This window comes from Onychostruthus taczanowskii, unplaced genomic scaffold (assembly GCF_017590055.1).
Source record: "Onychostruthus taczanowskii isolate IOZ18803 unplaced genomic scaffold, ASM1759005v1 scaffold1, whole genome shotgun sequence".
Classification (NCBI taxonomy): Eukaryota; Metazoa; Chordata; class Aves; order Passeriformes; family Passeridae; genus Onychostruthus; species Onychostruthus taczanowskii.
The window spans coordinates 1,525,218-1,552,849 of NW_024496525.1; the positions used below are offsets into that span (position 1 = coordinate 1,525,218).

Below are 27,632 nucleotides of genomic sequence, written 5' to 3' on the forward strand. Positions count from 1 at the left end.
TCCTGCAAGACATGACGTGGGCTGAGCTGACCCTTAGCTCCTCACCGATGAGAACACGCCTTACTGATCTTCTGCTATCAGGCAAATATCAGCTTGCTCATTCAAAGTCACTCTACTTCCCAAATCCCAAAAACAAGCTTAGCTTTTATAACTAGTTAGGAGAGGACTGGACAAAGAAAATTCCAGAACTATAGATATTCTCAACTAATATAAGCCTCTTAACTTTGGAGAAGGTATTACAGTCTAAATTGTTAAAAAAAAAAATTAAAAATTATTCAGGTCTGTAAATTACATGAAAGCATCTCTCTTAGAGGATACATTTTTCTGACTTGTTGGCCCATTTCCATAGCTTACATTGAACACTTGCTAAAATTATTCATTTGTATGAATATTTTTGAAACATAATTAAAAAAAATTAAAAATCCCTACACTACATAGGAGAAATGTTTTGTTTATGAAAAATGAAAATTGATAGATGTCAATGCACTTTAATACATTTATTTTGCAAATATAGAAAATCCCATGCTGACTTCAGAATTTGTAGAGAAAAAAAAATATTAAACTTGTAGTTTTGCAAACAAACCGCTCCTAACTAGAGCTAAGAATTTCAGACTTATTCATCCCTGAAAAAACAGGGAACAAATAAACAGATATACAAGTAAATTTAAATAGATTTTCACTAAAATATATGACCTTTTGAAGCCATGCGTGCATGAGTGAACTGTTTCCCAGCTTACTGTGCTCAAAAGCTGCTCACAAAACTGCTGCATCTAAATTCTGGAGTCACATAGAGGAGTCCACTGAAAGCCATGTCCAGACTGCAGTCTCACTTAATAACTTTGCCAAACACAAATAGAACTTCGTCTGGAGTTCTCAATATCTGTTGTCCATCTATAGTCGTTTTTATAAAACATCCAACCATTTCTAAGTAGCATTTTTTGCAAAAAAAACCCCAAAAAACTCATTCACAAAACTCACTAGAATTCTCAAAGCCAATTTTGTAGCATCTTGGAGCTCCGAAGAACAGATGCTATTTCAATTCGCAAATGCTGTTACAATGTGTAAGCATGCAAGTTTACATGCAATCTGTAAAATGGATTTTGTAAATCTGATTAAGTTAATTTCAGACCTGTAAAACTTTAATAGTTACTTTAAGATTCCATATGCACTGGGTATGCAGTGTCCTAGTGAAAATACTGAAGATGTTGATATGTTTTGGCTACCAATCACATGGAGAAAGATGTCATTTAAAATAAACATTGTTTACTTAGACACAAACAAAGCTACCTGATCCTCCAAACATCAGTGTCCATGCTGACCCTTAGCTCCTCACCGATGAGAACACGCCTTACTGATCACGCCTACTTACTCTAGGCAAATTGTTCAGTATGATGTTAGAATGGACCAGCTTGCTGATATGCAAATAAAAATTCATATTTAACATTGCAATTGTTTTTATAGCATGAATTTTGGATCTGTTCAGCTTGCATTAGGAGTCCTTTCAACTATTTTGTTGAAATGTTATGTTTATTTTCTTGGGGTGTGACTATTGGATACCATTTCTTTTATATTCCTATTGCTTAATATTATAAGGAAATATTCCTTATGTCTTGAAAAGTTTATTAACAACAGCCTCTATTTAATACTCTCCTCCCATGAAAACTAGATTAATACCTGGCAGCAGCACCCTGCTGAAAAATTGTGTCTATTTAATACTCTCCTCCCATGAAAACTAGATTAATACCTGGCACAGAAAGCAGCAGCACCCTGCTGAAAAATTGTAATTCAAGTCTCAAATACTAAACTTTTGTATTATAAAAACCACCAATGCAGAGCTATCTTATGAAGGAATTTTTTTTTTAATACAGTGGGCAAGTAAAACGCAAAAGGTGCTTACAAACACAGCTGCAGTCACAGTTATCATGCCCCACAGAACACAGGAAAGAGACAACAAATTAATTCAATGGGAAGAAGCCGCAGAAAAGCAGGAGGAGCGAAGAGGGCGGCTCAGCTTACCTGACCAGTGGCCGGTGGTGGAGCCCGCCCTGTCGGTGCAGGTCTCGCTGACGGGCCGGAACACGGTCTCCCAGCCGCCCGTGGCGTAGCGCCAGTTCTGCGACTCCAGGATGAGCGTGCGCTGCGTGCCGTACGCGATCATGAAGCAGTACACCACGTGGTGAAGCTGGCAGCCATAGCCACAGCCTTTGTTGATGTTACACACAAGTTTCTTAGCTTTGCTGCAATCTTTCGGGTTCTGTAAGGATGGGTGAAAAAGTGGAGCTGAAGAGAAGATACGCCAAAGGCCTGCGTTTTTCTGAAAATCTGGCAAATGTCGTAAATCACGTTAGCCACCCTGCTATAACACAACTCCGACTAAAATGGATGAGTAAGCTTCAGCTCCATGAAAATTTTATGTGAATTCTTCACTGCGAACATGAACAGTTATTGAACATACTTCACTATCCTAATATAAAACAGAATATATTCAAGATTTTAAATTACTTTCTCATTTGTAAATCTGTCAGAAAAAGCCAACATTTGGACTCCCAGTTCATCATCAACACGATTCTCAGTGTTAGAATGCTTTTTCCTTTGGCATTGTTTCAAGTTTGTTAGTTCTCTTTCAATAAGCATGCATGTCATCCAATAAAAAAAAATCCACCTGTCTACAATGTACAGAATAAAACAAATGGCACAGAATAAAACAAATGCTTATTATAGGACTGCTTCCCAGGCTAGCTGACCACACAGTAAATACTGAATATAAAACATGTTCCCAAGCAGATTGATAAAGGACAGAATTTTAATCTGCATACACTTTCTATAAAATAACATATTTCACTTCCACAAACCAAGAAACCACAAGATAGGAGGCAAATGCCTACATTGTATGAATGCTATGTTTAAAAGTAAAAACTGAGAAATATTTTTATGTATGTGGAATTTTTAGGTCTGTGGGTGACACAACACCACAATCAACAGAAGGTTTTCTTTACGTAAAAGATAGTATTTTTTTGTATGTATTCATACTTGCAGGGCTCTAGACATAGCTCTAAATTCCAGAAAGGTCTTCTACAAAATCTCCAGGATTAAAGTTTCACATAAGGTGCAAGAATACTAATATTTGAGAATTAATATCAATTCTGTTTCTTTCACATCTAAACTTTAAATAAAATTTCTGTAAATTTGCAACAGTCAAATCAAATTTTCAAAAAACAATGATCCCTGTCTGAAGAACTGAGATCCCTCCTTCAAGTCATCTTAAAGATAACCTGAATATTCTGAGTCCTAAAATACTTTAAAATAAAATTAATTTGTGCATTCAGTTACGTAAAGGAGGGGAGGACAATTCAGATGGAGGAGGGGTGGAGGTAGGGAATAATAAAACATCCAAATCAAATCCAAAACTCTAGAACATGTGTATACAGCATTTTATTTTTTTCATTTTAAATATATCTGATTCAAAGCCTAACTAGGTATGAAAACAATAAATGAAATAAAATTTTCATTTCAAATTTTTATTCCTCAGACCAGTGCTTTTGTCATCACAAATTTAATGGATAACTTGAGACTAAATCCAACAGGTATCTTTTGAAATTATAACAAATGTATTTCCCACACTCTTCCAGAAGAGAAAGAGGGCCTTTCTAGAATTCTGTACAAGTCCACACAGAAAAAATTCCATGAAAAAATAACTCTTCATAGTATAATTATCAGCAGTATTATGTTTTTATTCTTACTATTATCATTAATATTATCATATTTTGCTTAATTTCAGTTATTAAACTGTTCTTATCTCAACCCACAGTGGGTTTTTTTTGTGGGTGGTTTTTTTGTTCGGATTTTTTTTCCCATTAATTCCCCTCCCTGTCCTACCAAGGAGGAGGAGGAGTGTCTGAGGGGTATTTGTTGCCAGCTTGGGTAAAGCCACAACATCATTATTCTTTTTGAAAGGGATAATCTCTGTGAATGTTTAGAAAATGTCCTTAGATAAAGCTTTCTACACTTGCCATTACCTCCAAATGCTTGTGTCCTCTAAAATGAAAGCATTTAATCAAAGGCATATCTGCAGTACTGTCAGGGTATGCCCTTCTCACTTTCTTTCATGTAAATGCAAGCTTCATATAATAGCTTATGAACAATGTTATGGAAATCAAGTAGTAATCACAAAATGAACTGTGACTGCTTACCAATGTTAATATAATGCACTTGGGTTTTACCATAATTTATAGACTTAACTAAAAACTATATATATTAGTATTAGTTTGTGACTTAAGCTATTTAACTAATTTCTTTATGACTGTTGGGGTTTTTTTTTTTCAAATTGCTATACTCAAGTAGCAAAAAAACAAAGCAGTATTTGAGCTTCAATTGTCTATTGAGAATTTTAAAAGAAAAAGAGAGTAGAGATACTTGGATATATTGCAGTTTCAACTGGTGTTTCCAGGAAAAGATGAAAATACTAGCCATTGATAGGGAAGAAAAGTTACATTTCAAGCATCAGAATACCTTGGGTGTTCATAACCAAAACTGCCAACTAAAGCAACCGGTATTGAGCTGATAAAGGATAACAATTTCAAAAGCAATGAAGACTGACAAAAGAGTTTTCCTCCTGGCACAAAGTCACAAAAAAGATTATAAATCCCTGATTTGAGTGGGTAGTACATTCTGTTCTCAACCCTAATGACACTGCTGATCACACTCCTATCTCCAGTTTAATGATCTATATAATCAAGAGAGGGATGAAAGGGACCTCCACGAATGTCAAGCCCTGTAATGTAATAACCATAAAACTTCAGTAAAAAGAAATAAAAAAAAATCCCAAACAAAAATTAAACAAACCCACATAATCCCAAACAAATAAAAAAACCTACAGCTGACCAATTACACAAAACATACTTCAATATACAGAAGATTAGATCATCAAGCCATTCCAGAGTTTACACCTTTTATCTTCCTCAGAATAACTTCTATGAACAACGCAACTGAAAAAATTAACAAATTTTCAGAATAGCAAAATGGTTAGAATTACCTATTTCTGTAGAAGAGAATACCATTTAAAATAAAAGTAGATTTTTGTAACTAGCAAGATGGATTTCATGGTCTTTGATCATGAAGAACATGGGCATATACTGCTGCTCTCTCAAAATTCAGGATTTCCACTGTATTCTTCCATGGCTCGTGGTTGGCCTATTCACAGAAAGCAGGCTCAGGTGGGAATGATATCCCAAGTGCTGCCTCAATACCTCACCTTCTTGCAGTACATTCAAGTGTGTAGTCAGCCATCAAAATGGCAATGGCAAACTGGCCAAAGTAAACCCTGCTCCTTAACATACATTATACTGCATGAGAAACTGCTGTGTTGTTAATGAAGTTAACACAGTTCAGAGAAATGTACTTAATCCAATGAATCACAACAGATTAGAGTGGAGTGGGAAAGCACTCTGCTACCATTTACTGAGTAACCTCATAAACACAGTATGATGCTCATTAACAAATTTGTTCTTTTTTTATATTTTCAACAGATATTTTATTCTTTGATGCTACACAGTCTGCTGGAGAAGAGAGTCCCACCCAAAATCTTTGTAAAACCCCATTTTTTTGAGAAATATGTGAAAAATTGGTGTTTCTCATCCTAGTTATCAGAAATGTAGTTCATACTATCTTCTATTCCCCTTCCTTTGTGATGCTATTTGTAATCCTTCCTTTTCATACCAGCTCCTCTCAAGACTTTGGGGGCAGAAAAAAATCCACACAAAGAAACAAAAAAACCAAACCACCCGAAGTTTCTTCCAGCTGCTGGAAGAAAACATTCTTCTTTCCCTAGTCAAAAATAGTAGGTATTTGATTTGAGAACCAGAGCTCTCAAACCTTCCTCTAATATATATTCCTCTAGTTTGCACCTACCCTCCTGTGACACACAAGTTTCAGCTGAAGTGAAACATCCCAGCATGCAGATGGACTTGAACACACTGTGTTCCTCAGTCCTAGAAAAAACCTCACACAGATATCAGCAGCAACCACACTTCCTGAGGTGGTTATTATACTAAACCGTATGATATACTTTTGACTTCATTGATTACAGTTGTAGGGGGCTGCATCCCATTGCATGTATGCAAAGTGCACAAAGCCTTTTTAATTGTTGTTGTCATTTTAGCATGAGGACTTTTATTAGGAATATGAAACAGTAATTTTAATGTGAGGGAGGGGATTTAATACACTTTAACACAGAAAAATCTAAGTGACACATTAAACCACCAAAAATACTGTGAAGTCCAGAAAGCTCAGAAAAAAGTTGTGACCAACTTTCTTTTCTTTGCATACATACAAAGCCCCAGCTAAACAGTATGGCAGAATATGACCTGAGTATGGCAAACTATGACTAATATAATTGATCTGTTGTTGAGTACTTAGTAACCTTTCTCACCTGATTGTATTTTTAACCTTCAAAGATGAAGAAAAAGTTTTAGTTTCTTTTTAAATCAGTGGCAAAAATATTCTGCCATTGCAAGACTGCATGCTGAATCACAAACTTCCTAAAATAAACAGAACAAAAATAGGCACAAAAGAGAAGGGACAGAAAACTGCTGCCTTCATAATCAGTTATTCACTTGATTACAGCACTACAGGTGCTCTTATCTGACTTCTCGTGCACATTTTCTTCATCTGTTTGATAAAAAACATCTCTGAAAATAAGGCCTTTTGTTAAACATAAAGTCCTAGCTTTTTAAATGTTGCTCCAACTATAGGAAACTAGTTACATGTAGCTTCATTAAAACAAATTTATGGTAATGTCATCCAAATGAAGTAGCTGTCATCACTATTCACAATCATTCAGCTAAATGACTTCCCAGGGAGATGTCCCAAAATAATGCAGCTGTCAATGTTCAACACGTACCAGAAAACAGCTATACAATACTTTCATACTTAACTAAAAAACAATTACAAATATGTCCCATATAATTCTTTTTGGCACCGACTTGAGGGGCAAGGGTTGTTGAATTTATTTTATTTTTAATACAGTTTTATTATTAATAGAGGTATATAAATGTGTGTAATTTTGAGTCACTCGACTGCTTTACATTGGTGTATATTTGTTAAGGCAAATAACTTTGTGATCTTGCACAGTTGTATTACTGAATAGGACAACAAATGGATAGTGAAAGACAAGGGAAAGGTAAAGAAAGGCTACATTTATCAGCATGAAAAGCAGTTACAGTATACTATTGCCAAACAGTGGTATCAAAATGAAAAAATAAGGAACAGTTCTCAGAAAGGAGTTGAAGAAGTACAATAAAGTGATGACTCCTGCACAATTTAGAGATGTGTTTTCCTCAGAAGGGTGTCTTTTTTTATTTAACTAGCAACAAATACATAGCTTGGTCACAGAGAGAGTTCCAACAGCTGAACTGTGAACCAATAAAAATCTGAGAAACAAATTCAACTATTTACACAAGAGAAAAGATCAGGCATTAGGAGTGACCATACAAAACAGCTGGACATATGCCATAAAAAATAGACCAAGTTGGAATAAAATAGGCTACATTAAATATTTTTTTGATCACTACATAAATAGCTGCATGCATTCAGTCATGAGAAAAAGTCCCAACACCTTCAGATCAAGATTTACTTAGATTTTATACACACACACACAAGAACATATATTAAAAAGGTCTTATCAACTCAAAAATATGCGTATCTAGAGAAGTCTCAAACATCTGTTGAAAGAATCTAGGACCAAACAACACACTACACAAGCACTTCAATTTTGCTTCCTTATGTTTTCAAAAATGGGCTGCTAGTTAAGAAGTTTGATACAAGGGCTTTTAAATGTTGTTTTTAAAACCATGCAAACATATTAATGAATTTGGATACTCTAAAGAATAGAATTTAAAAAATCAACCAGACAATTATCTTTTACAATAAAGTGAAGAATTCAAACAGGCAAGTATAGCCCAGTAAAAAACATGAAGCCAAAAAAACCCCCACAAAGAAACAAATAAACCAAAATGACCAACAAAAAAAATACAAACCCCAATGATTGTCTTGGAATATACCTTGCACATACATAAAAAATAATGTTTGAAACAAATGTAATAATTTATTTTCTACATAATTCATTCATATACCAACATTCATTTCAAACTGTGATGTAATTATTCTATTGCAAGGTTTTAGCTATGTATATAAGAAGAAAAAAATGTTTATCTTGATTCAAAAGCTCTATCCTCTTACCTGCAAATAAGTTATTCTTCTCTGTACCAAATCTGTTAGATCTTTGGCCTCTTTTTCTCGCCAATCTCCAGCTCCATCTGTTTGACTGAGGTAGTACAAGTCGGTCATTATTGACCTATAAACAACAATGGAAAAAAATCTTAACATTACTAATTTGGAGCAATAAATTAAGTCAAAGCCAAATTAAAGAGATATTTCTACTGCAGCTTCAGAATCAGTTTCTTCATCCCACCTCCTACTGCACAATTGAAACAGCAGCCAAGAGAGACTGACTACGTCCTTCATCTAACAAATGTTCCACACCCATTAGCAATTAAAAATTAAAAATTCTAAACAGACTCGTGGCCATTCAAGTCCATACTACAAAACATGAATTTTGAGGAACTATCAAATACTAAATTGAGATTACCTAATACATTAGAGCTTCTCTTCTTAGGGTTATAACATTTCATTGGCTAAATAAGAGAATAAAGAACTTATCATCATGAAAATAAAAATGTTATATGACATTTGTTAAAATTTGCAGATAAGTCAAAATTACTGATTTTGTCCAAACAGTGCCACCTTGGAAAAGATTTTTTTTTTTAAATCTCTGTGGCTTTTGGAAAGAAATAGAAAACTAGAGATAAATTATGCAAAGTGTTTCTAGAAATGTTAATGGTTATTCTAAAAGTAAAAGATGGCCCAACTCAGAACCAGTAATTTCAAAGTTGGTTTCATAGACTGAGAATATTTAATATTGCTAAACATTTCTCCATAACAGTGCTAAAGTTATAAGTTTGAACCACTTTTCTTAATACTTTCATCTGAACCTCAGATGCTGCTTTTATTGCCTGAAATTCTTGATAAACCGAAAGTTTGAGCACTAGAAAAAGAAGCAACAGAACAAAGGCAGAGAAATTTGGGAGGTGACCAAAAAATGGTGTGAGGGTAAGAAAAACACCTTTCATAACAACATTTGAAGTGGTCTTGTCAAGCTGCTGGCAGCACTTGTTAGCACTGGAAGCACAAATCCAATTAGCCAAGGCTACCCCTTATCCATAACTGAGAGGAGCAGGCTGCGTATCCCTACTAAGGAAACTACTTCAATGACACAATATTGAAGCAGTAAACATTGAGATAAAGATAGAGCTGCCTTAATTTTTTATCACCAGAGTTATCAGAAAAACTTTTCTTGCTAATTTAATAACTGGATTTATGGATTTGTAATTTTATTCTCATACACTCATTCTGGTCTTTATCCCCATGCTTCTACACAGGGTAACAGAGACACTGACTATAGCATCTACTATTATTTTATTAAATATTTTACCCAAATTATTCAGCAGCAGTAATCCTCACCTTCTGTCAATCAACTGGCAGAACCTTATCTACATTCTAATCTGAAACTATATAGACTCGATTTTCTTTTACAAGGTAATTGAGCTTGAAACACCCTATTGTGGCTTTGCATAAAAATTCATTTAAAGAACCACCGGGTAACTAGCTTTAAATCAGTAACTATTAAAGACACATAATACAGTATCATGCACACAGAGTTTAAAGAGAATTAGAACAGAACTAATGATGGACAAGTTCTAATACAATGCATTATATACAGATTACTGAACAGATAAAGAGTTTGTTCCTCTTTCCCTGTTTATAAAAAACACATAGGCTAGGAGGCATACTAGAAAAAGAAACCAATGCATTTTCTTGGGAGCTTAAACATGTTTTTCCTCCCAATCAGGATGTAACAATGTTGGGTGTTTAAAGAAAAAATACAAAGTTAAGGTTTAAACATTAAATATTTTTTTTAATCCTCTTTCATTAAAAGCAGCTGTGCAACCACATAGCCAATTTTAAACCATTTTCAAATGCTCTTTCATTAGCCTTAAACAAGTCTTTTAAGTACCTGTGATGGAAGTAATCAGTTTACTCTCCCTATTTAACGGAAATATATTTCTGTTAAATATTGAAAAAAAAACAAAAATACAAAGTTTACCAAGTGAAAAACAACAATTAAAAAATTTTGTCAGCTCTTAAGTAATTTTTCCTATTTCTACAGAAAAAAAGTGTTGCCCAAATTTTATTTTTTATATTACTGGCTATGGTGACCACAACAAAGAAAAGGCAGTAGCTTAGTTTTTGAGGTAAGAGAAATGAGTGTCCTTACACAGCCTCAATGACTCACCACATTAACTAAAGGCAGCTTTGCTCAGTAGAAACCATAAAAAGTATCAAATGATTTGCAGGAAATGTTACGAATTCATGAAAGAGTTTTCAGACAGTATCCATAATCCTCTTTAAAAAAAAAAAAAAATAAAACCCTGAAGTAAACCAGGAAGTGAAAAATTCACAGGTGTTATCACACAGAAATTATTAGAAGGTAATGCTATTTTAAGACACAGTCACAGAGCCCTTTTTTCTTTGATTGTTACTGCTCAGAAATGTGCATTTTCTAGCTACATCTGCTCAGGTTTTTTGAGTGTGACAGATCACTGTGATAACTTATTAATACAGATTCAGAAGAGACACAAATACCAGAGACCTGGGTCATGCTCTGTGCCAAGAGTTAAAAGCGCAGGGAGAGGTGATCCGTGAGCCCAAGATAGCTCAGTGCAGACAAAGGATGAGCCTGCACAGGGTTATTAGAGGCTACTGCAGGTGGTGAAATGGCAGCAAACTTCACACAGTGGCAATGCAGATATTTACTGCATCAAACTTGGTCTTTCACTGGGCTACTAACCAGCAACACCAACTCATTGCTGTTGTTGCTTCATATCATAAAATAAATCTTGGAGCTGGACTTAAAAGCATTTTTTTCCTGGAAAGCAGAATGGAAGAAAAAATCTTGCTATGTTTAATCTGTATTTGATTGCCAAAATAAAGGGGGAAGGGTGGGCATTTTTAACAATCAGTCTAGACATTTATTCCAATCATATGAAAAAATTTAAACCTCCTGAAATTTTACATCAACAAATAAAAACTCAAAGGGAAATGTGTAATTCAAAGGAAATAATGTGAAAATTTGTCCAAACACTGTGCATCAAATGTTGGCCAGTTACCACAAAATCCCTGAAGACAGCTACTCCCCGGGAGAAGGAAAGAAACTAACTCAGTAACAGCCATCTTGCAAACAACTTTTGTCAACACAGGAAACAACCATGACAACTAGAGGACTCATTTGCTCTGTTTTAATAACTCAATATCAAACAGTCTTTCCAATGTTTAGATGAATTTACTCTCAACAACCCTCTTCCCTATAGCAACTATGAGAATACAATTATGTAATTCTCAAGGAAAATCTAGTGTTGGGCAAACAGAATCAGTACTGAAATACTTGGCAAAAACATAGGTGAGACCAGCACTGCCCTAGAGAAAATCCATACAGCTCCTAGGGCATAGCCAACAAACAGTGATTAAGGCATCCAACAAAAAGCTACTCATATAAGTAGTAAACCATTTGCTTAGCATCACCAAAATTAACAAAGAACTCTAATGCTACTTGTCCAGAACCACAGAAACTAAAGTTTATCATCTCTTAGAAAGCAAGTCTTAATCTGTGACATAGAAGGCTTTCCTCACAAACAAAACAAAATAAGTATGAGCCTCTTTCCTTACATAGCTGTCTCACCATTTGATACCCACCTCTTTGTTTTCCCACATAAGGACAGCATGAAAAACTCCTTGAAGTACTTATAATTAGCACTAATCTTTCTAATCCAAACAGTAGATTATAATATATATTAAAATTTCTGAGATACCTTTATGTATATTTATGTGTGTGTATATCTATAAAAGTAAGTAATACCAGCTGCACTTGCAGTGTTCCATTTATCTAAAATATAACTTTTTAAGACAGCACTGTAAACAAAAGACCATTTGGCAACAGGCTTAATTCCTTTAAAAAAATTCTCATGTGCACATGTACTTAAAATTCACATGTACTTAAATTCAAAAGTGCACATGTACTTAAAAGACCAAACCAAACCAACAAACAAAACAGGCAGTAAGTAAAAAACAAACAATAAAAAACCCAAACAAACAAAACCCTAAAACAAACCAACAACCCCCGCTCAACAAAAAAAACCCAAAAAACAAAAACAAAGCAAAAACCTGTGCTTCTCAAAGTGAATGACAAACATCTAATTTGCTCATTCCAAACTTATGCTCTGTTCCTTTCAGAGAAGTGAGCAGATGGACAGTGGGGAGGGAAGATGAGACTGCTCCTTCCCTGGGGAGGTACTGTGCATTGGAAGGGCAAAGAACACCCCAGAGACAGCAATGCATCACATGCCAAAGGATGTGCACACAAACTGGGAATTTTCCTGCAATTCACACAACAAGACTGAAAGATTAAAGGGAAAGAAGGAGACAGCTTGACCTCAAAGGTGCAGGAAAAAACTTCCTCAGGACTAGAGGCAATCACATTGTGCATTCTGCAACACAAGATAATTCTACTGCTTGAAGGCAACATTGCAAATGCACCAGGAACACAGGCTGAATATCTTAGAAACATTTTTTATCTGTTCTTTTTCTAATGCAATTCCTTTGAATTTCTACACTGTATAAACAGATTGTCTAGATTTGGTTTAATAAGAACTAGTTTATGCCTGTTTGATTTTAGCTTAAATTGCTTTATTCTTCTTTGAGGACGTCACCAGATAGGAAGGTCTACACAGCTTATTACAAAGACTAAATACACTTCAGATTATTCTATATTTAATAACCATCTTGACAACTGAAAGAATACTTGTACAACACCAAAATTCTTAGAGGGAAAAAAAGGAGCAGTTGTGATTGCTTGCATCATACACAAACTTCTTTCAGTACCACAGTGAGATTCATCTCATAACTTCCAGAGGTCTACAGGGCAGTTTCATAACTCCACGCAAAGGAGTTTATGCACCTCTCGAACGGGTTTCACCTCATCCTGAAGTATAGTGACATGTGAACATAAGGGTGTCAGAAATGCAGAAACTGGAAAATTAAGACATAATGAATTATAATCATTGGTGTACAGTGGAAAGGACTAAGGAAAAGGACTCATCCTGGGAGGCAGCAACATGAGAACCTTCTGGCACCAAACACACACAACATTATTCAAGGTTTCACTGCGGTGACTGCCTCATTCTGGCTTTACAAACAGAGCAATTACATGCACATAAGTGATCCTGTTACCATGGCAAATGTAAGAAAGTCTGGTATTAAACTACTTACTCCAGTTTTAGCAGAGATAGTTTAAAAGGTACATAAGAATCCATGACCTAAAGTTCAAGAAGACCAGATGGAAATAAATTCTGTGGAAAATAAATATTTCTGAGAGGAGATAACTATTGAAACAAACTGCACAGGAAAGTGACACTTCTCTGCCAATTCACTGTTCAAGTGAAGATCTCAAGTCTTTTGGAAAATTCCGTTTTAGCCAAGCACTACTTTTATTTCAGTCAAATATATAAAACTGCACTTGGCAGAGAACTAATTGGATGAAATTTAATCATGTCTTCTATATAAATAATAACTCTCAATAATTGAATAGTCCCTTCTCGCTTTCAACTCAATCAATCTGTGACAAAATGGATTTTGGAATTGTGGAATATTAAATTACAAAATTTAATGGACTATACTATTTTCCCATATTAATAATCAAATTCATATTGTCTTTCTGTTTTAAATAATGTTTGCATTATTTCTAAGGAATTTAAAATTCTTACGATTTTTTTCCCTTTACTATATTATTATTTTCAAAGGCTCTTGCTTTATTACAGATGTTCACATATAGAGATCACAGCTTTTTTCAGGGCATTGATTTAAGGTATTGTATTTAGTTAATTCAACTATTTTTGTGTAACTGTTTACTGATGAGACACAAACTGTCATTGCAATCCTGTTGGGAACAGAGTTATAATATGCTTAAAGACAGATGTCACTGAATTTTTAACAGTTCCTGGATTAATTTTGTTCAGCACAAACAAAACTCATACAGAACATTTTAATATAATACAAAAGGTACTCCAACAATAAAGAGACCTGATGATTGACAACAATGAAAAATATAATTGCCACACGTCTTTGAACAACACAGTGACAGTTAAATTAAAGGTCAGAACCAACGAATGGAAGTACCTTTCCTGATGACCCAAATCAGACAGAAATTCATCAATGCGTGTTTGCAGCTCACTTCCTTCTAGATTTTTTAACTTCTTCAGTTCACTCTGGAGGAAAAACCAAAGTTCCTTAGCCCCATTTTCAATCCTCCTTCTCAGTATTTCGTGGTCTTTTCCAAGGCCTTCAACTATTTAAAAAAAAAAAAAAAGGCATAAAAGCATCAGTACTTGTAGCTGAATTACTTGTTAAGAAGCCAATACATCTGTGATATGAAATACCAAAACATCAAAACTTGTTTTAGAATTAAAAGAAAAATTATCTACCAACCATCTCCTGTCTGCTTCTTATAGTTTTCTATCTGTTCTTTGGCCTTTAGAAGTTGCTCCTCTAAAGCATGTACCTTTCCTGCAGCTGGTCCCTGATCAATGGGACCATCTGGTATCCTAGGATACAAAAAATAAAGAAATTGCATGATTTATAAATAGAATTATTTGATAAATTATTTGCATTAACAATTCAGCTCTCCACTCATTTTTATTTCATACTGTTGTACTGATAAACCTTCATCACATTTCCTTAAAACCAGAAGAAATTAAACATATTAACATAAAGAAGATTTTAAAAGCACAATCCCATAGGAGAAAAACTGTGCACAACACAGCTGCAAGGAAATGCAGCCTGATCCTACAATGTGTTGCTTACAAGACTTTCACTCACCAACAAGAACAATCCAAGGCTCTGCTTGTGAAAATAATATGGCAATTTAACTGTTAACCTGACTGGCACCCAAACAAAGCCATTCTGCTCTTGAACCCTGGCCACAACTTCTAGGAGAACCCGGCCTCCAGCACTTGATCTCCAGTTAAGTCTTCGTACACATCCACACAGGATCATTTCAGTGTATTGCCTGGACTCAGAAAAAGATCCAACCTTCTTAAATGTACCACTATCGTGAATTTTTTATGACAATGCTAGTATTCTAAAGTGTAGATCACCTAAAAAACCACCAGCAATTGTAACACCCATCTGTTAAATTTCTGATATGTGAGCACAGGAGAAGTATGGAAACACATATCCTGAAATCTATGAGCCATAAATCTGCCTTGAGGGCATTACTCAGTTTGTTCATCATCTCTACTTGAATCCATATATTAATAAAGCAAAATTATTAACGTTTAAAAATTAGATGCTAACTTCTTCTTGCCTTATAAATTTAATGCAGGGAAAATAAAAACCTTTTTCATTTCAAGAGAAATTACCCTTCTGGTTAAAAATTATTCCACATTTTATAAGGTTTTGTAAGAGCTGACCCCAGAAAGAAAAAGAGCAAGCAGACGTGCAATGGGAAGTTTTTAGAACTGCAACAAATACAGAATTCTTGCAGAACATGAAGATTCTTCCTTCATAAAGGAATACAAGCTTAAAAAGAAACAGATATTCTCTCCACACACAAACACACAGAGTTTCACAGCACCATACACAGGAAGAGTCCTTGACAGACAAAAGACGCCTCTGGCATAGAGAGAACAGTGGTTTGAAGGAGCACCTTCCCTGTAAAAAAGAAATGAAAGCATTCTAAATATCCTACTGAGATGCTATTTCTTTAATGTCTCTCAAGTCTGGATAACTAAATGCTGATAAAATTTCAGGGACTGATGAAAAGTTCATTTTCCCTGGAACAGCTGAAGAGAACAAATACCTGATGTGAGCATCAGAAAGGTGCATCACTTGAAGCAAAGCATTTAAGCATCTTTTTTCAGAAGGGAGCAGGAGAGGTGGAGGAAGAAGCTACATAGCCTGACAGAAATACAGTAAAAAAATTCTGCAGTCTTAAAGCTTCCTACTAAAGCTATCGTATCCCTATCCTACTAGGGATAATTAAATTACTGAAAAAAATATGTGTGTTCTAAAACTACAATGGTAAACAAAAGGGAATTATCATTAACTGTTCATACATCTGCTTTTTCATGCACTGATGGAACAAGCAGTCAGAATTGTGTAAAATATCCTAATCTTAAACATGTCAGAATTGTGTAAAATATCCTAATCTTAAACATGAGCACTCCCTAAATATAATGTTTCAACAATCAATTTGTACATTTGTTTCTGCAACAAATGTGTTATATTCTACTGAGATAGAGGAATGGATTGCCATGTACAAGACAATACAAACAAGCCTTTAAAAACTATATTGAAAAACATTTACATTCTTACACTAATTTCAAACCACCAGATGGAAATGTGTTTGTGATCTGCCAGCTTGGTACCACAATTGGAATTGTGAAGTAACAACTAACCACAAAATTACCAGAAAAAAATTGAACCGTTTATCCCATACAAGTCACATACCCTAAAGGTAAGTCTGTGAAGAACAATAGGGTGAAAAGATAGAAAATCATTACCATAAGAAGTCTTGAGACACTGCACACATCCTCTTAGCATAAGTCTCTAAAGTAGCAATTAGAGAATCCTACAGAAGGATGGTTGTGGATGATATGAAAGAGGCACAGTAATGTTGATAATTTGATATAATTAAGATCTTAAAAAGAAAAGTACCATTTTGCCATTTAACATTCATCTTGCTTTGGCACACTGCAATAAAAATTTTTATTATATTTAGACTGTTAGATAAAAGAGCTGGGAGGGGGGGGGATATTCTCTAAGCTAGTTGCTTAGACTTCCAAAAATTACATCTTTTTAGGATGAAACTAAGATAGCTTATTCTTTTTTTCAGTTGTATCTCTGCATCTGTTACCTCATCAGATTTGGAATTGCTGTCTTCCTCACTTTCATCCAGTCCCAAAATTAAGGAAAAGATTCTTCTCTGCAACCAGCACAGCTTGGCAGTTATTACCCTCTACAAGTACTTCAGCTGAGCTGGATATAACGTTTGAGGGAAAAGTGTTTGAATTAAAATCCTTGTCTAGTCTCATGGCATCCTGTATGCAGGTATTCTGTATTCTGCACATCCAGTGCTGAATATCCTACTAATTATGCATACTCATGAATAAGAATGCATATTGAGAAACAGGAATTCCTATGGGAAAAAAGATTCTTACCAAAGTCCTGACAACTATTTTACTCCTTAAAATATGAGAAGTGAGTTTAAAGTAAGTTCATCTAAACTAAGATGATTCTAATCAGTAATAAAAAAACACATCAGAAAGCATCTAGTACAGACTATCCTTCACTTATTACTATGGTAAAACTGTAATTAAGTTATGAACACAAAATAAACACCACTATAAGCCACTTAAATGGTCAGTCAAGCTAATAAATGAAGTCTATTTCAATTTTCAATAGTTACAAGGTGTGATGTTTGCATGCTGCTTCCTACCATCTGATAGCAAATATAAATTATCTTTCCCATAACAACTCATCAAACAAAGATATTACTGGATAACTTTAAACATCAAAAATCTTATGTTGTAGGGATAAGCTGTTTCTGCCTTGTCCCTTGTTAGTAATCCAGATTTAAAAAAAATAATTCTGTGTACATAATCCGTATGACTGAGGCCACTTCCTCATCACCTTTAGATGCAATGACAAAGGGGCAATGACAAAGCAATGGATCTCTAGTCTGGATCTCTGAAGGCAAAAAGAACCCCTTAAAAATTAATCATAGTGACATTCAATTTAGCTAGAAGAACTGCCATACTGTGTAAAATAATTGTAAAAATAGTTTTTAAAAACCCATAAATTATAAAAACCATTCTAACCTTTTCCTATTTCCAAGATATCTAAAAGGTTACAATAATTTATCAGCAAAAGGAAAAATGTAAGATTTCACAAGTTCATACTCAAATATTTTCTCATTCTTTCATTTATGTCCAAGTTCTTTGTAAGGAGCTGGAAGGTTTATAACTGACTAAAGCCACATTATGATTGCCTTTTCCCCTCTCACTTTTTTCTTTTCCCCAATAAGAAAATCATGTTCAATTATTAATGATCACTAGCACACACAAAGAAAAAGAATACAGGCTGTCACTTCATCCTCCTTAGATAAAACCTCCTCAGTAAATAAAACTGAAAGAAAAGAGTCAGTGTTATCTGCAAATAAAAGGCAAGCATATCCCTTATCAATTTAGATCAGCACAGCCCTGATCAGCACTGATTTATATCCACTGCATGTCTTCCTTCCCTTAACTCAGAATTGCACAAAAAACAAGTAAAAAGAGCAGAGGTGGCCACCATTTAGTTCAATTATCTTTATTCTTCCCACAGTGGCCTGTGCAATACCCTCAGCTTCAAACTTGAGCTATTTTAAATACATAAAGTAGGAAACTGTACTTTAGTATTTAAATTTTTATCAACCCAAACCTATTCTTCTATCCAAGCCTCTTTATTGTTTTCTACAGGTTTAAAAGACCCAAAAACTGCCCAGAATAATTGACAGAACTACTTTAAGAGAGTTGCTTATGATTAATTGATCTTGAGTTTGGATTCTCCACCAGCCTCAACACCAGCTACATTAAAGCACCTCTAGTGCTCTTTCAAAATTAAATCTGATCTCTTCTTTCTGAAGCTACACTTAGAACTGTAAGAATAATGTGTAGGTGTTTGGTTTTATGTGTTTGATGACATTTTGCCCTTTTCCACCTCTGTTCTGCTTTATAACACATGCTTTTAATTCAGAGTAAGAAACAGGTTACCATATTTATCAAAATAATTGCACGCTCTACAAAATGCAATATTTAAAAGACTCTAGGAAGCAAATATAGTCCAAATGTGATGTAGTCATAATATGAACACAGTATGAATCCATTTAACAAGATTCTCTATTTTCCTAAGGAGAACTCTGAAATTACTGCTTCCTAAACTGCCAGGTTTATCTTCAATCAAAATACCCTGAAATAAAACATTTGACTACCACCCAATAATACATAAAGAAGCACATGAATACTATGAAGCATTCATGTATTGCAAAAATAAAGAAAGCCTAGGATGAAGGCATACACAGCTTCACAGTTTCCATCCAACAAAATGGGACATTACAAAAGGTGTAATTTACAGCTCTCCTATTCCTAAAAGCCTTGTATCAACCATATGCAACAGGGACAGTCTTTAGAAGTCACATCATAATCCTAATAGTAAGCAAAACTTTTAGGTAAAACTACTGGTTTTAGGAAACAACATTATGTAATACTTTGATTTGATCATTACTTCCTCTCAAGTTTCCCTTAAATAACTACAAAAAATATAGTAAATATTTCCAGTTTTGCAGTCACACCTACTACACCTGTAATAAGTGTCCTTGAAAGGGCTCTTCCACGTCTACTGGATATAGAATAGTGAAAAAACAACCTATAAAAAACTCAGATTTATTATTATTTTACACTAATGAAATCTAGAATGCTTCTAAAATCAATCCAGATCTGCTCACACAGTATTGTTTATAATCCTATACAGACTATGGTAACTCTCCCAATGCACTACATTACAATATTCGTGCACATAATTTCTAAAACTCAGACACTACAAAACGCCTTTAATTCCATTTATCTTCTGCTTCATTAACATACATCTGTGCCTCTTTCTAGCCCACAAGCAAGGTTTTTACAAAGCATCATACTGGCAAAACTATAGTAACTTCTCACCTAAGGCTTTTTAAATATACCATCAAAACTATGTGGTACCTGATCCAATTTCAAGTAATCAGAAGTGCAAAACAAAAGTGTACTCAGTTCCTAAAGGAATTTTTTTTTTATTTCAGGCCATTTACAAAAAGATGTGACTGTTTCAACTTGCACTCTTGCAAAAGTACTTCTTAGAAAATAAGTATAAAAAAATATCCTCACCAAAAATCCTTGCAAAAATATGAGCTACTCTTAACCAATATGGGTAATAAATTAGAAATATTTTAAAAATCATAAATTCATAAGAACATATTTTTTGAAATCAAACATACAAACAGTTGCAGTGGGTGGGAACCAGAATAACCCAAACAAGTACCTACCCCTACCCTACAACTCTAATTCTATTCCTTACACATCTTGTGTGAAAAGAAGCAAGTAGGAGAAAATTACAAAATCAATATCACAGAGGAAAAAAGGGTTAAGAAAGATTTTATAAAACCTTTTCATAGATATGATCTTTGTCAAGTTTGAATGGTTGGCGTTGCATGCACACAAGGTATGTTTCATAGGGTAGATTTTTGGTTTTCTTTTTTGTTGTTGTCTTTGGGGATGAGAGGCTGTTACATACTGACAGCACAGAAGGATTCAAATCTCAGGGTGGAAAGATCACTTCTTGTCATTGCATATTGGCATTCACAGAGAGATGCAAACAAGCACAGTCCAGCTCCTGTTTTCAACCATCCCAGAAGACCGACGCTTTTGTCAGGTGATAAGGAAGAAGAATCTCAGGAACCCATTATAATGGGAAAGTCCAGTCCAGGCAATTCAAATGTACTGAAATGCATTTTACCATTTCAATTAACAATTAAAGATGTGATATCAATTTTCTATAACTTCAAAATGGAAATTGAAAACCAACTTACACTTTTATTAAACTACTAATTCTTGTAACCACACCTGCCTTTTGCCCCTTTCTACCTGCCCTAGCTAGCTATTATTAATAGCACAACTATTCATTATGATAATTTTCTAACATCCACAAAACTTCTTTGCCCACCAAGTTAAATTCTATTAACTTGGAGCTTTTTACCAGGCAAAAGTTTTATCTAATAGTACCAAAATACTTTCACTAGTATAGTTAAGCAGATGTTTGTCTATTGTTCCAATTTTACAGATAGACACTTTCATCTTGTATAAACTCCTCCACAAGTAACTTTAAGATCTTATTTTGAATATTCCTAATTTCAGGAATTATCTTAGCCCTGTTGCATACCATAATATATTCTCTGGCTTAACCACAAAATTTTTAGCGTGCTGTTTTGTTCTCTAGATACAAAATCTAAGTGGAAAAGGGCAGCAAAACCAATTTTTTACCTCATGCCTGTTATGAGCTCTGTTGATGTAGAGAGTGTTGTCTTACTACTCAGATTTAACTGACACTATCAGTAATTGGAGTTTCCAGTACAACACAAATATTCTAGAAATTAAATCATATTCAAATAATAGTTCCAGTCTTTCTGTCTTTGATCAGTAAAGCCTACAATTACATCTTTACTTTAAGATGTAAACTGGAACAAAAGTAATATTTTCTGTCTAATTGGATCTCTGAAGTTAAGAGGTGTTTTGTTTCTATAATGTATGCTCACAGCAGCAGTGATCTCTTCCAGGACACAGAACTCAATCCATGGACTGCTGGTTAATGCTTCATTTTAAACAGACACACTGCTACAAAACTATAAATGGGACAGTTTTAAAGCTAACAGCTATTTTCAACACAGCTTATTCTGCCTGGCAAACAAAGAAATGAGATACTGAAATTCTGTACCACATTATAATACAATACTTTAATAACACAGGCTGACCAGGATATTTCTAAAACCTATTTGTGATGTTTCTATGTAAACACTACCAAGGATTTGGCACAGTAAAAATAATGAAAAGGCCCTATATTGTCATGCATCATTTCCCTCAAAATCCAATATTTCACCAATCTCATGACTTCCAGCAAAAAACTGTGCCTGAAGATCTTCCAGTCTCAAGCTGGCTCACTCCTGGAGAGACTACTGAACCTGGCTGTTCAAATGGTATTTAAAGTCATTTAGGGTTTCTCATGCCAGATTCTCCTGTGGTTATGATATACAAACACTCTGAGGAACTTCTCAGAAATATTGTTAAACAACATATTTCCAAAGAAGCTGAATGGAGGCCAGTGAACACAGTTTTGCATCTAATTCCTGCATCCTGACACCTTTAATGGAATCATAGAGAAGGAATGTGGAAATACTGTAGCATGTTTAAAGTAGATATAAACTGAGGTTTTTCTTTTCATAAAGCATGGAAAATTATCAACAGCATAAGCTATTACTTAAACCTTGCCCACCAAAAATGTAATATTTATCTGAATCTAGATCTTCCACTAAACGTTAGTGAAATATTGAAAGGTATTTAGAAAAATCATGACTGCCTAAAATTTAGTTTAGCCTCTACTTAGCATCTCCTGCCTCTACTGCCTCCATCTTGAGCAGTAAACAGCACTCTGCCACCAGTAAAATCATTTAAATCAGTTACTCTCTTCTAGCCACTGTGTAATTTGAATGGGCTATATTTCAATGACTGTGCCATTGTAAAAAGGAGATGATCCTACTGTTTTACAAGAGTTTCTACAAGTTTAGCAGCAAGGCAAGGAAGAAAACTTAAATAAAAGAATTTGTATAATGCAGCAATCTATTGCAGATCATCTTCAGCTAGTCAGCATTTATCTTCAACAAGCTGTACAAATGTTTTCAGCAATTTTAAAATGAGCTCTTCCAATTACTGCATGCAGAAGTATAAAGAACTAGATGTTCTAATTTGTATGAATGTCATAATAATTGCACTTGTTTGAAGTTGGCATTGAGGGGTGAATCACCTACAGAACTCTGTTATTGCGACAGTAACACTTCCACACCATTAAATGACTCTTAAGTAATGATTACATTAGACCAGAACTAAATGTACATCATTTATTTAAAGGTTTTGCAATATGTTTTCATCTACTTATAGCACAGATTAAAACATATATACTTTTAAATGTAAAATATAATTTTGCAAAAACTCCCACAAACAACCCTTGCAATTTAAATTCCACTATTTCATATTTCAAACATTTTCTGAGCAGTTTTAATTACTTTGAGATCCTACCTGAGAGATTCTGCCATGCGCCTTAAGTCTTCATTTTGCTGCTTTAACCGTTCCAGCTTAGCAAGGATCTTGGACAGCTCCCGACTGGAGTGATCCGGGTGCTCGCTATCTCGTACCAGGTGCCCACCAATATAGAACAGCAAAGTTCCCCAGGCAAAGAGGATGAGCATAATCCAACGCCAGGAACCAGTCCATGGCCGCATTTTCAGAAGTTCAATTCACTCCAGAGCTGCTTCCACTCACAAAATAGCAAACATTTTCTTAGCTTGTACAAAGGTGGACAATTCCAGCTCCTCTGCTTCAACACATTGTACCAGAGAAAAATTATTTTCAGTGTTTGTCTTACTGCAACTCCTTAAAGAAGAATCTTATAAGGCTGTACATAGAAAGCATTAATATTGCATCATTCTTCATTTATATTCTGTGGGGGAAAAAAATAAAAATAAATCTGAAATTATAATTCTGATATGTAAAAACATAGTGGACTGCAACTGAGCTAAATGTATTGTCATTAAAATTCAAGAGTGACAATAGGCAACGTTACTGCTTTCTGTCACAGAGACAAAGAAAAAAGCTTTTAACTTTCCACAGAACATTATGCCGAATTCACGAATGAATGATAAAGACTATGCAATTAATCTTGGCTTTGAAACAGACAGAAGAAATGCTGCTTTTTGTAAGAGAAATATTTACCATTTCATGTGTCATTTCAGACTTTAAAATAGCTTATAAGCCACTCTGGTACTTAAAAGTCACTCTTTTACTATCAACAAATAGCTTTTATTTAAGTACAAATACAGCTTCAGTTTTTTCACTTTCATTACCTTTCTTCTCTATTTTTATCATGACTGCCACTCTAACAAATGCGTTATAGCCGTTTTAACAGTATATTCTGTTATTTGCATGCATTTAAAAATCAGGCAGGACTTTAGAAACACTTCTCTGCTGCTGCAAAACTATCAAAACTATTTTGACAAGTTGTTATTATTAAAACTATTAAAAAAAAAGAAAAAATGCTCCAAAGGTAATACCTTCTGTCACAAAAAAAAACACCATGCCATTTTAAAAAATGCCAAATCACTTCACCTCATTTGCTACTTGGAAAAATATCATTCTACTAGGGAACAAATTTCCTCATCTATCTAGATCAAATTTTAACTGACAGCAGGTCCAGAGTCTTCTTTAAGTACTTCTCCCCTCTCTTCCTCTTTCTCAGCAATGTAACATTTTTACCTTTTTAAAGAGCACATATATGCACATATATGCCATTCTGACACAATTTTCAAAGTAACCTATTTTTTGAAATCTCAAATCTCTAAATCCATGGTATTTCCTCTGAGATACCATCCACATCTACCTTCTCCCAGATTATTCTTTTCTGTTTGATCCTTCTTTCACCTTCTTTTTAATTTCATTTAGTTATTTTACTCTGTTCCCACTCATTTGAAGTCTAGAGCAAAATCTTCCCAAATTGCAATAATTTCCAAACCCATCCAGTTATGGAAATATGCCAGGAGCACACACTTCCAGATACAGTAACTCTAACCTTGAAAATGCTTGTGTGAAAATGCTGAAAAATTTCTCAAGTTATCTTGAGAAGAGGGGTAGTTTGTATACGTCCTAAGAGGCAAAAAAAAATCCACTTATGACTAGTAAGATGGGGCACAATTGTTTACAGAGTACTTTGCAAGCAGTCTGTTTTTCATAAAATATAAGCTTAAGCAGACTCACAAATCAGGTATCTTCTTCATCAGAGGCAGTGTTGGTCTGTCTCAAACAACAGTGTTAGCAGATCAGACAATCAAAAATCCACAAAATTGATATAAGAAGTCATCAGGAACAGATGGTATCCTTCCAACAGTTCTAAAGAAGTTAAAGAATGTGATAGTTTAATTATTAACAGAGGTGTGCAACCTCTTACTCATAACGACTTTGTAGCAAAGGAACGGAAAATTTAAAACATAAACTGAATTATTTCTAAGGTCTACAGCATAGAACCCTGCAATTACAGACCAGGAAAAAAACATATTTGTGTCAGCCAAACTGGCAGAAATAATAAGATGAAATAAATCTGCAGACATAAGGATGAAAGTAATCAAAGTAAAAAAGTACTAACATTACTTTTAGAAAGACAAATTGTGCCCCATAAATTTATTAAAGTTCCTTTGAAGATGTAAACACACACACAGGCAAGACAGAACCAGTTCTAATTGTTACACAATTGATTTGGTCAATGTGAATTTTCAAATGGCATTCAACAAGATTCCCAAATTGTTCCAAAAACCTAAGCTGGATAGAAGAAGAAAGATTGTCATGTGAGTGCCCACCCCATTAGAAGAGAAGGAATGTACAGTAAGACCAGACAATCAGTTTAAGTGGAAAGAGTGAGTAGGGACCTCTCTGAACTCAGGGCAGATTCTGTACAGCTTGACATATTCCTAAGTGTTTGGAAGAAAACAAGGTGAAACATGAGGTGAAAGTCTGATAGCAATGATCCGGAGGTCATCAAGATGTTTAATGAGGAAAAAATCAAAAATGGAGAAAAAAACAGTTCATCAGTGTGCAGAGTTGTGTATAAATGACCTTTGGGCCCATTATGAATGGGCTTTAGCTGGAATTGGTAATTCTATGAAAAATCAGTTCAGCATTGGGTTAAATGCAACGAAGTCCTCACAGGTTTTATCAGATTTCTATCAATCTCTGAAGATGTCACTGTTCTTTTCGTAAGTTAGGTCACAGTAGAGTTAAATACAAAGTACAGATGCCAAACTAGCTGAGTGAATAGGAAGAACATTCTGAAAAGAACATTAGAAAGCCTGTATCTCAAATGTGGTGTATCTAACTGCACATGAGTTCCAACAGCACTTAACTATCAACTCTGTACTGTAATGTGGTTTTCACACTAATTCTTTTATTTCATCCTGTTCTGGAAATGCAAAATGTCAATGTATTTGACATTTTGTCAAAGTATTTGACATTCTAGGGATGAGATATCCAGTGTCCCTGGATGTGCCCTCCCTGGAGGAGTTCAAAGCCAGGCTGGATGGGACTTTGAGCAACCTGTTCTAGTTCTAGTGGCAACCCTGATCATGGAACTAGATGATCTTTTAAGGTTCCTTCCAACCAAACCATTCTATATTCTGTGATTAATTATTTCAAAATTCACAGAAGATCTTTATATAAATCAAAACAAAGGAAAAATCAACAGATTTTTAAAACTGTTCAATTTTTATAGCCTGTCCCGGGTTTCTGAAAGATCTCCACATGCAGACACCACATATGCCACAGCTATCTGCCTGACAAAGTCAAGATGTAATGTCAATATTTATACTTGTTTAATTTTCCACAGCTGTTCATGAGGTTTCATACTGTAAACTAAGTTCAAGACTGCCAAGATTGAAAGTATGAGCCTTGAGTTAGAAAAACGCCCCACAGCAGCAGCCCACAAATGCAGCAATTCAAACCCGTCACGGATCATAACATGGCTATTAACACCATCTGACAATGAACATCTAAATAAGAGTCCACCAAACTTAAAAGGTGGGGCAGAGCAGTACCAATAAATGTATTTTATTAAGCAGGAGAAAGAAAAGTACCTAAATAGCAGTCGTTAGTGTTATTATAAATTTATGCTATAATTATATAGTGGAGGTCCTTTATCTGAGAATATTATGTTAGTTTTATTTCACCAGAGAAAACCATGAATTTTAATTTAGTAGTTAGTTATCCCCTGAGATTTACCAGGATTTCTTGTCTTACATTTGATTAGATTTACCCCTAAACTTGCATTTTCCAGGGTATAAATACATTACATAGCATATTGGTGATTAGCTAATTTTTTTCCTTCAGTTTTAGAATAGTTCTTGTTTCCTTTCTAGGGGATCCTGGGAATGGTTGACTACATTCTTGCAATGTTGCTCTTTAAAATAATGTTAAAAAAAATCTCTCATGTCTTTCAAAAGGCCTACCCTGGATATATGAAAAAGAATGTGTTCCTCTATTCTTCCCAGCACCTCTAGAGCACTCTTTCAAGCTAATTTTCTTAACAAATTTTATCACTACACACAGTACCCCTCAGGTAAATCATCTCCCATTTTAAGAGCCCAGCTAGCAACCACAGAAATCCCAGTCACAGGTGCTAGGTATGGATGGAAAGGGAAAGCCCAGTACAAGCAGTAGCTTCCATTAGTATAGCAAATCAAAGCCAGCTTTAATGTCAGTATCAGTGTGGGACTGCAGATGCCACAGTGATATTGGGAACTTTCAGTCATCCCTCAATGCGTGCTTGTAAAGACACAACTTTTAGCTGCCATGAAATAAAGCAATTTGGTATGACATTAACGGTGCAAAATCTTCCATATACAACATGAAAAGGTCTCCTGGTTCCATGAGAAACAAGTTAAAGAGACTACAGATATCTATAAAATTTTCTCAACATAATGAGAAATAAACAGCACATTCATGTTGATTAAAATGAATGCTTTTTGGTTTTAAATGTAGAAGTTCTCTATCGCTCCTTACAAATTGATTTTTTACTTCAGCTACTAAAGA

General features: G+C 34.7%; 1 protein-coding gene across 2 annotated transcripts in view; it reads right to left on the reverse strand.

Moving 5' to 3' along the window:
- The window catches only part of FUT8 (fucosyltransferase 8), a 96,995-nt gene that overhangs the window by 21,890 nt on the left and 47,473 nt on the right, over window positions 1–27,632 (reverse strand). The window contains exons 4-9 of one of the 2 annotated variants that reach the window (XM_041399058.1): window positions 24,813–24,944; window positions 23,082–23,502; window positions 14,653–14,768; window positions 14,344–14,512; window positions 8,236–8,350; window positions 2,017–2,254 (exon numbers count right to left, since the gene is read on the reverse strand). In XM_041399058.1, coding sequence (XP_041254992.1) covers window positions 2,017–2,254; window positions 8,236–8,350; window positions 14,344–14,512; window positions 14,653–14,768; window positions 23,082–23,284 — 841 coding nt within the window. In that variant the 5' untranslated portion in view covers window positions 23,285–23,502; window positions 24,813–24,944. The remainder of the gene's footprint in view (window positions 1–2,016; window positions 2,255–8,235; window positions 8,351–14,343; window positions 14,513–14,652; window positions 14,769–23,081; window positions 23,503–24,812; window positions 24,945–27,632) is intronic. The other variant, XM_041399065.1, reaches the window with a different exon arrangement.